The sequence below is a fragment of the Myotis brandtii genome, unplaced genomic scaffold (genome assembly GCF_000412655.1).
Source record: "Myotis brandtii unplaced genomic scaffold, ASM41265v1 scaffold106, whole genome shotgun sequence".
In the NCBI taxonomy this organism is placed as follows: domain Eukaryota; kingdom Metazoa; phylum Chordata; class Mammalia; order Chiroptera; family Vespertilionidae; genus Myotis; species Myotis brandtii.
In genome coordinates, this window is record NW_005353584.1 from 348,185 (window position 1) to 360,271 (window position 12,087).

Below are 12,087 nucleotides of genomic sequence, written 5' to 3' on the forward strand. Positions count from 1 at the left end.
TTTTTCCTGTCTGCCTTTGAGTCTCTGCCAAATCCAAGTGAAGATGGCTGGCTCCCTTGCTATAGCAAGCTCTGAATAAACAGCCTTTGCTTGTTCTCATTTAGGTGGTCTCTATTTCCACAAAGTCATATAAAGGCTATTCTCATAGTAAAAAGAAAACTCAAAGAGACAGAATAATTTTCCTCAAGAAACAGCATTTAATATTTAGTGATTCAAAAAAAAATCCACATTTTCTATTGCCCCAGAAATAGAGGACATGTAGAATTCTTTGGCAGCTCAGTTTCAACTAGTATTATAATTCAACTTTGCAACTGTCAATGATTCACTTAAAAGTTAAAAAAATAATATTATTATAGAGTTAAGAATATTTCAATCATGTAGGAAAATATTATCCTTCAATAACTGTCATAAAATACCCTGGAGAAGAGTATTTCACATGGTTGAAAAGGTAACAGCAGCTACAACTTACAGGCAAATCTGACTGTAAACTCTTGCAGTGATGAGTAATTACACGAGATTTCTAAATCTAATTTTATTTTAATCTTCATTTCTGCTTCCTGCTCTCCATGTTTTACCTTTCAAATGGACTTCTACCTTCAACAACCACTTTTTTCTCTAAAGAGACACATCGGCAGATTCCATTTCTTGCCTTCGGTATGTGTTCTCAGATCTTATGGTTAGAATATGCTTGCCCATATTCTAACCATGACTCTACCCTGTCATTCCTGTACCCAGACCCTGGACCTCCTGTTCTGATGCCAACCTGCTGAGGTTGGCCAAGCCATCTCTGCCACTCAGCTAGAGATTAATAGTAACCTTTCAGCACTATAGACAACATCTAAAATTATGGTTTATAATTTTTAAGGATGTGTGGAAATGCCCATGATGTTACATCATGTCACAAAAAGAGGTGTAATTTCAACTCTATAGATGAAAACACACAGAAATAGTGGTTAAAATATTTTAAGTAAGTCTTCTGGCATCATTCTAAGTCCTTTAGGTATGTTAATTCCTTTAATCCCTTTAAATAACTCTTTGAGGTAGGTTTTATAATGAACTCCACTTTATAGATTAGGAAACTGAGGCACAGAGTGGTTGAATCCAACAGTTAATAAGAATTAGAGCCAGAATTTGTACTCAAACAAGCTGGACTCAGAATTTGTGCTTTTAACCAGTATGTTATATTGCTACTAACCAAATAGGGAAGAGCCTGGATTGTAGGTTCAACTACCAAAAGCAAATTACTTCTCCGTGTTTCAGTTTCTTTATCTTTAGTAGAAGGTATCTGCATCTCAAAGGGCAGTGGAAAGGATTAAATGAGCTAATGTATGTGAAGTGCTAAGAAGAGCACTTGGCACACAGTGACCACTCAGTAAATGTCAGTTATTACTATTATTATCATCGTATTATATGTACTTTTAGACCTAGAAAGAACTAGGAAGATTGACCAAAGTGATATTAATATGAATCTGATTATATCTACATGTAAGAATATAAGGCTGATATTTATAAATATTCCCTTAAGGGATGGAAACAAAATTTCTGGAAGAAATTTTGTGAATTCTTCCTGAATACTGACATAGGCACTGAATATAAGAGGGCAATGATAGAAAGCAATATTATCGTAACAATATTGTAACATAACAATAATTAACATTTATTAGGTATTAGCTATTTGTCAGACATTGTTCTTGGTAATCTACAACAACTCTGTGAGTTAAGTAATATAATTAGTCCCATTTTATACATGGGGAAAGGAGAACAGAGAGGTATCATAGCTTGCCCTGGGTCATGCAACTAGTAAGTGATGTAAATATAAATTCTGGGTGCCAAGAGAAAGTGTGTGAGATAGGCTACATCTTTTCTGGGTCTTTATGGCTACCACATTTCCGCTAAGTTTCTAAAACTTTGGCTGAATAAATTAGAAATTGATAGTTGGACTAAATGTGTAATTGCTACCTTCTAATTCACAGCATACTGACTGGTCCCTCTTCCTTTGAAATAATGCTTTCATATTATTTTTATAATTAAAAACAAAAGTATATTTTAAAAAATTTTAATATGTTTTTATTGATTTCAGAGAGGGGAAGGGGGAAGGAGAGACCAATAGAAACATCAATGATGAGATAGAATCATTGATCAGCTGCTTCCTGCACACCCCCTATAGGGAATTGAGCTTGCAACTCAGGCATGTGCCCTGACTAGGAACCTAACCACGATCTCCGGGCACAGAAATGTATTTTAAAAAGACTCAGAGATTAAAATAATTCTTGATTAGTTACAGATTTAAATCTAGTCTGATAATAATCACAGATGTTTGCTCTTAGTTTCAAATTCCACCAGAGTAGTTATGTAACACTTGTGAGCACTATTCGGTCTAGCAAAGAACAATACAAAAGATTTTTTAAAAAAACACAGTAGGAAAGGGTAAGAGAAATAAACAGTAAAAAATAAGGAAGGAAAGAACAAAAGTACAAGATACAGGATCACAGAGTAGCAACAATTCTGGTAGATGATTTTATTAAGTGGTACCAACATCTACTCTAGTTGTCCTCAGACTGCCCTTCTAAGGCATTTATTCCTGAGCCTTACTCACTTGGCGATAACTGAGGCACTAACTAGAATGGAGTGACTAGGATTTGGCTAAATTTATTGACTCTCACAAAAACTTCTTACTGTATCTTTAGCCACATTATTCCTAGTTGGGGCAGATCTGAGTTGGTCCCTGAGTGTATAATTACTCTAGAAGTAATCACCAGGGGTATTCCCTATAAGCAACTCTAAAAAGGGAACTATTAACATAGTCCATTCAAGTTAGCATATGACAAAAGTCTTTTATCTCCATTTCGGAACACTATTTGTATTTTTGGCAGCATATTTATTTTCCTAATTGCAATTTGTTTAAGCTAATATTAAAATTTGTTTATATTCTTTGAGAACTGGCAACAGTAAGAAGTGGTGCCAGAAACAGGGACAATCTGGTCTACAATAAAAACCTTACTGCAACCTCATGGAGAATATACAAAATAAAATATTGGTATATCATAGGATTGCATCAAATCGTACATAGTATAATATGCAAAAAACAAAACAAACAACCCCCCCCCCCCCACACACACACAAAAATAAACACACCTAGAGGACAGAAAAGGAGATTTGCTTTTCTGCAGTTCTCTGCTAGGAAACATATAAGGAATAAACTGAACTTGAGAGGAAAAAAAAGCAAAACAAACATTTGATTTAGTCCCAAATAAATATGGGATTTATTTACTACTAACATGAGGTCACTTAAAATAAATTTATAATGGTTTTAAATAATGAAGGCCCTTTATTACTTATCTCTGACATATCTATTCTCCTTCAAAATTAATCTAACAGTGATTAGAAAAACATATTGATCTGAAAATAATTTCTTTTTCCCCTCAAACACAAAATTGAAATCTCTGTATGTCCCAAAACAGCCTGTTTTGAGTGAAAGGTTATTATTTTGGCCAAAATAAAGGAGAGAGTTTGGTTTTGGTAGAGTGAAGAGTTGAGGAAGAATGGGATATACCATGATGCTGAGGTCAACCTCTGAAGAATGAGGGTAATGACTCCGTGAGAAACCTCATATGTAAGTAGATTATTTTTATTTCTGAGACATAAAAAAAATTTCTCTATTCAGTAGTACCTTATTTTCTCAATTCAATGTAAAATTTTATTTTTCTTAAGGAAGCTGAATAAAAAATTGACCCTAAAACTATAGTTCCCATTTGCTACATCTGAAATACTTAGCAAAAATAAGTTTGTGAAATACCAGACACAAAGATCAAATGATCTGGAGAATTCTGAAAAAGCAATACTATATGACTTTAGATCAGTATGTTTTACCACAAAAATTCAAAGTGATATTCACATATTCTAAAAAATACCCAAAACTTTATCTGACATTTTGGAATGTTGCCTATAAAGTCTGATTGTATAATTAATTTGGTACCATATGTCCTCATAAGATTAAGGCTGGTAACATGTGGCATGAGACTAAGAGTCCAACTTTCAACTGGTTAATTCTTCCCCAAAACAGAACATTGATTCTTTAATAATCCATGATTTTGATTACCATAGTATATATTGGTTTGTAACAGAATCTGACCTACACTTAGTTTTGTAAAAATGTGCATGCTGGCAATTACACTTACACTCTTTCTTTATTCAGTTACTTCTATTATGTAGAAATCAATAACAGTGTTTACTTAAAAAACCTATTAGGCTCTAAATGAGATGTTTGATTTCAAGAGTTTACTTAGCTTGAAAGTAAACAAATTAAACTTGTTCCTTGTGGGATTAAGGTGTACTTGAGAGTTCCCAACCACACAATTATTTTAACATGTCATTCTAACTAGATCCACAATAACAGTGGTTTTTAATTTTATGAAGAGACTTTGTTATGACAAAATGAGAGAATCAGAAATGGACTTTTTAGGTAAAAAATACATTTTTGCAAATTATAACTTTCAGCAGAGATCTAATCAGTGAAGAAATTCTTATTAATGTGTATTATAGGTAAGAGATATATAAAAAATTAATTCACCCCCAATGCAGTCAAATAATACCTGTCCTCCATAATGATTGAATAAATATAGGGTAAACAGGCTATGAGACTTGCCCACTTATTTTAGATAAAGTTTTTGTTCCACAGCTGTTCACAGTCTGGTTATACCTCTGCCATCCATCCTTATCCTGTTCTAAGACTGCTCTAGTATTCCAGTCTACTTTTTACTTTCTCTAGGATACAGTTCCACAAGCCCAAACCCAGTCAGTCTAAGAATGAATTAACTTCCAGGGCACCCTGAAAACTGCAATCTTTGTAGGTTTCTACTTTGGGGGCAGACACAGGACCTCATTTTCAGAGTGACACCCTTCCCTAGAATCTTACCTCATAATGCTGGGACTCGTCTCCAGCCTCCAAGGATGAAAATTCTTTCATTTCATTACCTAGATGTCTCTCTAGCCCCTTTTGTAAAAATTACTGTACTATAGTACAACTGAGAATAGTATTGTCTAGTCAGCTATTAGCTTGTTCTGAAGTTGTTACTTATAAATTGTAGGTAAAAAAGGAAGCAGAAACTTCATTAAATGGGCCAGTTCATCTGGCTTAATACCCATATCTTACTAGTATTGCATATGATTTTTCGATTATTTCAATATTTAACTTGTAATCACATATAATTAATAGAAAATGTAAGGCAGCTTCTAGGATGTCTTCTATTTTGTCTTTCAACAGAGTTCTTAATCATCTTCTAACTCTATTCAGTTGGTATATAGTCATGAAATCTCAATTTCATTCACTATTCACATAAATAAAATTGGATTGCAAAAAAACATATATCAAAATATATTGAGGAAATAACTTTCAATCCCAGGGAAACATGATGTTTTCCAAATCATTTTAAAGACCTATTACATTATTTTTTATTCATTCAATGACAATTTATTAAATCTTTAATAAGACAAAACACTGGAAACTGAACCCTAACACCGTTCTTAAATCTCTGTTAGTATGGGAGTACACTTGACCCTGAAATTGCCTTATAAAATTCTATTTGAACAAAATGTGTTCTCTCTTCTATACCTTATTGTCGGTCCTAATCGTGACTTTCAGTTGTGGTAGTACACGTTCCACTTCTAGACTCCATTCTGCAGCATCTGTTGTAGATTCTAAAATATCTTCTTGTTTGGCAGACTCGTTCAAATCCTAAGAAAAGAAAGATATCACAAGATTGAGAGTTTATAAAAAGAAGTGGTAAAATTTTGAGGCATTTTAGCAGAACTACACAATTTATATCAAGCGTGGTAGTGTTAAAATTACAGTGACGGAAGAAATTCTTTTCTGTCCTAATCTATGTTGAAAGAAAATAATGCACCAACTTGGTAGAATAGCAAAATAAATATTTTTTAAAAGATGCAAATATATGATTCAATTATTTTTACAAAGGACAATGTTTTTGAGATATCAGAGTGAACTCAATGGGAAATAATTTCAAATGGACAAGCCGTGCAGGTATGTTAATTGGTAACAGTAGAGGAGATACAAACACATTTGGTAAGAAAACATTGTCTTACTGACAATACAACACCAAAACTGAAAGACAAAAAAGATAAGATCCCAGAGGCAAAGGGCTTATCATTTATAGACTTTGGATTCAGAATTAAAGTAATATTCTGGTTAGGTCAAACTATAATGTAGCTTACAAATGTGATTTAATACAGACCTATTTGACTCAAATAGGGTGGGGCCATATTTCTGCACTTGGTTTCTGCTGATGAGTAAGAAAATAAATTCATGCCTGTTTTTGAATAAAAAAGAAAATCATTCTCCGCCCCCCTTCCCCATTTTCTCAGCCCTTCAAATTTCAGCACCTAGTGTGTAGAAATCTGAAAAAGTAAAAAATATATAAATTAATGATTTAAAGATAAAGCCTAATGCATTAGTTTTGGTAGCAAGTTTTCCATTTAAGCTCCCTTGATAAATTATAAGAAAATGTAAGGAAAAATATGAAAACCTATTAATATAGAAGAAAAGAAACCCAAGAGATGTAAGCAGCCAAATACAGTGTATAAAACTTACATAGATTCTAATTTGAACAAGCAATCTGTAAAAAGACGTTGTTGAGACAATCATGGAAATTTTAATGTGGAAGAATATTAGACAATATTAAGGAACTATTAATTTTATAGATATGATAATGTCATGGTGGTTGTTTTTAAAAAGGCCTTATAAACTAGAAATAAATGCTGAAATATTCCAGGTGAATTGACAAGATGTCTGAAATTTACTTTAAAATTATGGGGCAAATAAAGGAGGGGGTGCTTTAAAGGAAGCACAATTGACAAAATGTTAGCCATTGAAACTGGGTAGTGTTGCATAGGAGTTCATTATCATATGCTCTCTAATTTGGTATATGTTTGAAATACACCATAATACAAAATTTAAAAATAAAAGACTATATATATTATATCAATAACCTCATGGTGAAATTACATTCCCAATGTTAATTTATGTCACTAACACACTTCTCAAATGAAAGCTCATTAGACAAATCTTTCTAATCTAGTCTAAAACTAAGTCCAAGAATAAACTTATATTGGAATTTGTATTTTAGTGGGAGCCTGAGGTCTTCAGGGGCTTTGAACTCATTCCCAATTGAGTGTCCAGGGCACTGCTGACACAAGAAAGCCTCTCTCTTCTACCTCCTAGCTCAGATTAGCAGGTTCTAAATAGACTCAGAGCCTTCAAAGGGACATATATTACTTTTAGTTCAAAAATTCAGGGAGCTTACAGTTCTAACCACACAATTAAAAGATAGATAACTAATATATGCTTTTACATTTTACAATATGTTGTCTGAATTCATTGTTATTCTATTTAAACAACCAGAAGAATAAAAAATAAAAGATTTAAGAAAAGTAGAATGTGGAAACTCTAAATAAAAAATGTTCAATATTCTATTGTACACATTTCAGTGCTCCTTTAAATACAGAAGCATTGTATTATTTTGAGTACTTATTAGAACGCTATGTGTGTCTCTATATGAATTGAATCCAGGGTAGCATAAGGGCACCACAGCTGGGAAGGGGTGGCAGTATTCACTAAGTAGACATGTGTGAAGTTATATGAGAATATAGTGATGGCAGAAGAAGAGATGCTGGGTCTCCCAGTTGAAATGTAAAGCCATGGCGAAAGGTCTTAGTCATGTTAACTCCACATTGACACCCTTGAGCATGCATATATTTTGAGGAGCCAGGTAACTGCAACTTAATGGCACATCCCACTACTTGTTCCCGGGTCTAGGAAGCCGAATTTTCACTGGCTCATTTTCTATAGCAAACAGGGTAGATTTATGGGGATAGGGGTGGGAGGATGTATGCACTGCTAGTGGTATGTAAGTCTGACATTTGGTGCAGGTGTGTGGTATATATACAGGTTTGCTCCTGCCAGGATTATGGACCCCCATATCTCAATCCAACAGAGCCAGGCTAAGCCAAAGGGGCATATCCTCTGAGCAGCAGGTTTGTATGATTCTTAACAGAATGTAGATATTCTAGGCACTGATTTAAAAATAAGTTTTATCTGCCCTGGCTGGTGTGGCTCAGTTGGTTGGGCATCGTCCCATGCACTGGAAGGTTGTTGGTTCAACTCCCAGACTGGGTACATGCCCAGGTTTTAGGCTTGATCCCCAGTAAGGGGTGTACAGGGGGAAGCCAATCTACAGTATGTTCTGCTCTCACATTGATGTTTCTCTCTCTCCCTCTTCCTTCTTCTCTAAAAATTGATTGCAGGTCTTAAAAAAACAGAAAAGAAAAAATAGGTTTGATGTATGGAGCCACTCTTTGGGTAAATTGAAGTTGGTTATTACTGATTAAATCCCCTGAGCCAATGCTTCCAACCCCATGCCCTCATTCCCACCTCTCCTTCTTTCATTCCTTACAGGAAGGTGAAGTCCAGAATCCCCAAACTAGACCAGAGAGGGTACCCATCCACATTCTCACTTTCTTCAGGCCTAAACATAGAATTGTTCAAGTTGGCATAATATACTCAAAAATTTTACTCAAGGAAGGGCACATTTCCCTAATTTTCACAAATGCAAATGGGTTAGCAGTGACCCTGTATGAATCTGACTCATACTCTAAGAGTAGGATACATGGAGATCAAACACTCCATTAAGATATCCCTGTGTATAAGTTCTTTGTTTCTATATGGGGCCTTTTAGTAAGTCACATTTGCCCTTTTTAGCTTATTATCTGGTCCCTTAAGCAATGAATTGCTACCTCCTCTTCCCAATGTTCTAAAATGTTTTGATGTAGCAGTTTTCTTCACTCCTAGGCCACAGTTAACACACTGAGGGAAATAGCCCAGTTACTAAGTGAAGAAAAGTCAAAAAGAGAACATTAAGCTTGATAGAGCAGCATTAACTGATTCAAACTATATAGCCTCTTTCTACTTCCATGTTACACATCTATTTCATAACCTCATTCCTCACTCAAAATTTCCTAGTGCCTGATAAGTGGATACATTAACTGAGCAAGCCCTACACACAAAGTATAAATCATTTTAAAGCTATATACCATGCCTTGGTTATAATACATACTTTGGGAAAACCTTTCCTTTCCAACTGTTTCCCCATTTAACAAATGGTATTTTATGTGAAGCTATTAGTAAAAGAGAAACAAACTGCTGTTTCCATTTAATCAAAATTTTATATCATCATGACACAGTCCCTCTCTGAAACAACATTAACTAAGATAAAGAATAGCTCTGGGGAAATTGCATTTTCCAGTTAATGCTGCTGAAGAAACAATTAGAAGCTCAATAATACACAGGCTATCCAGAAGTCTCATTTATAATTAATTAATTTACCAATAAGCCATTTGTTAAGCTCCCGTAACATGCAAGGTGAGAATCCAGGCACTGTGCTCAGTGTGGAAAGATAAAAGGATTTAATCCAGGCCTGCATAGAGTTTACAGCCTATTAGGAAGAGTCTGAGACTGGTTAATGGGGGTAAAAATTGGTCCTAAGAAAAAGAAACTGATGAGAACTGACTCTAATACCACCAAAGGAAGAATTAAAGACAACAGTGTAAACCATCCCATAACAACCCTGGACTGCAATAGTGGGGCATGTTCAAGAATCAGGCATGCGGTGTTACTGGCCTGCTCAGAATCCTTTCCAGTAAGTAATCTCCTCTTTTCCCAGGTAATATTAATGGGATGATTAAGCATCTAAAGAAATACTATGTTCTCTGTGTGTGTATGCATATATAGACTAAAGTATTTCCAAAACTTGTCTAATTGTGAATACCCTACAACACTTTCCTTGATCATTGATTGAGAAACACCGTGTTAGTAAAGGGAATATATATGGCTGCATGGGTGAACCCAAGAGTGAAGCTCAAGGCTCATGCATTCTTGAGAAGACATTTCCTTGGAAATGAAGATCCCAAGTTGGAAGTTACAGAGAAATCACAAGTTCAGGTGGGAGCCTGGCCAGTAGAATCTAGATCACAAGGGCCAGGATAGAAACAGAATTCACAGACTTCCAGGTGAAAATGGGAGATGAAGGGAGATCCCAGCACTAAACTCGTAGTGAAGCAAGAGCAAGTGGAGATGCTCGAGTCTTCAATTACCAAGCCCATCCCTATCATTTAGGAGGATGAGACACCACTGTCAGACTGGATACTGGATATGATTGATCCCAGACTAAATAATAACAGACAGCCACAACGTTTTGCATTCTTGTCTGTTTTTAAAGTATTCCAATAGCTTCTCTTGTTATCAAGATGCCAAGGGATCCCCTTTGGATATTTCCTTGATTGCCTGGAGTAGCTCTTCCTCCTCCTAAACAGCTATGGGTTCGGAAACCTAATATCCAGGATTGTTAGAATTTAGGTAAAGTAAGAATACAGGGGGAGAGGGCAGAAAGTGAGAGCTTGGCAAGTTGGGACTCTTCACAGAAATTTTAAAAAATGGAAGTGGTTATATATACTTATTTTGGTTGCTCGGAGGCTTTTTTTTTTTTTTTTTTTTTGCATTCTTCCTAATTTCATGCTTTGTTAAAGATAGGCTAGGTGGCCAAGAAGCTAAGAAGTAAATATAGTATATATGGTATTACCATAAATTAAACAGGATTTCTCCTAGGGGTATCTAGTGTCCCTCTTTCTTTAGCATCCTATAAAATAAAGAGTTAATATGCTAATTAGACTGAACAGCAGAATGACCATCTGGACAACCTTCCAGACGAAGTGAGGGCCAGCCGAGGTTATGAGGGCCCCTTGCACGAATTTTGTGCATCGGGCCTCTAGTCTATCAATAAAAGAAAATCTAGAAAAGCCAGATAGAGGGATAAACCACAGTTCTTTCAATCAATAAGAGTGTTCCCTCAAAATCCCATGATTTTAACAAATCATAGTTGAGGCAGAGAGTGAACTCCTTTCACATCCCTCCAAGTTAATTATTCTTCATGATTAAAGCAGCGTAACTCATGAGTGTGATTCACTATTATCTTTCCAAATTAGGTTTTATATGATTTAATAACATTACTATGAAGAAAAATGTTTAATACCATGCAAAAAGTATTTTCACATTTGTTCTGAATAACTAAATTAAACCCTGGCTATGATCTATCAAAAGAAATAGAAGATAGCTTCTGTCTGTGAATATATGAAGTTCATAAAGGTCTTTTAAGTTCAATTTTAAGGCTATAAAAAAACTTGACTTATAATGTGAATATTTGAATAAATTATGCTCCTATAAATAAAAATAAAACTCCCCAAATTCACACAAAATCAATTTAATTTTCCATTAAGAAATCTGAAATTATTTTTAATGAGAATTTAACTTCCAATATCATTTCTCTTTAATTTATCAAACACCAACCTTTGCTACTACTTTAGCTACTTTAATGTACACTCAGTGGTAAGGTGAAATCATCTCTGAATTTTTACTTTTCTCAAAACAAAACCAAAATAAAGTATCCTAAGAAGTATGTATGGAGAAACTACTATAGACATTATCTTGGTTTTGTAGATTATGCAAAATAAGTTTAATTATTTATGGCCTTAATTTCTATAAAATTTGTTTTCTTTGAAATGGCAACTCCATGGATATACCTATGCCCAAATGCCTTTGGGCTCAAGTAATATACCTTCTGAAAGGGACATGAAAGTCCAACTAACTGTCAAGATTAAATATGTAGTCCCAAGATGCAAGGAAGAGGAAATTAAGTTGAATTGAGAATCACCACAGGATGGTGTAAATGGTAGGAGGATGGGTTCCATCTCTGCTCAAATCCCACCTCCATCACTTATTAGCTATTAGTCAAGTTATTTAACCTTTCTAAATCTCAGGGTTCTTGTCTGTAAAATGGCGATGATACTAGTACCCTCCTCACTGGAAGGGTTGATGTGTTGATTAAGGTAGATGATGCATGTAAAAGGCTTGCACAGTACCTAATACATAGCATACCCCCAATATATTAAAGCAGTTATTCTTATTAGTTATATGCCAAGCATGGTACTTACTTTCACATATGGGTAAGGTGGCCAATAATA

At 34.8% G+C, this 12,087-nt stretch overlaps 1 protein-coding gene across 1 annotated transcript in view; it reads right to left on the bottom strand.

Annotated features, from left to right (window-relative positions):
• IFT57 (intraflagellar transport 57) overlaps positions 1–12,087 on the bottom strand; it is a 68,309-nt gene that overhangs the window by 25,791 nt on the left and 30,431 nt on the right. The window contains exon 6 of the mRNA XM_005856980.2: positions 5,612–5,734. Coding sequence (XP_005857042.1) covers positions 5,612–5,734 — 123 coding nt within the window. The remainder of the gene's footprint in view (positions 1–5,611; positions 5,735–12,087) is intronic.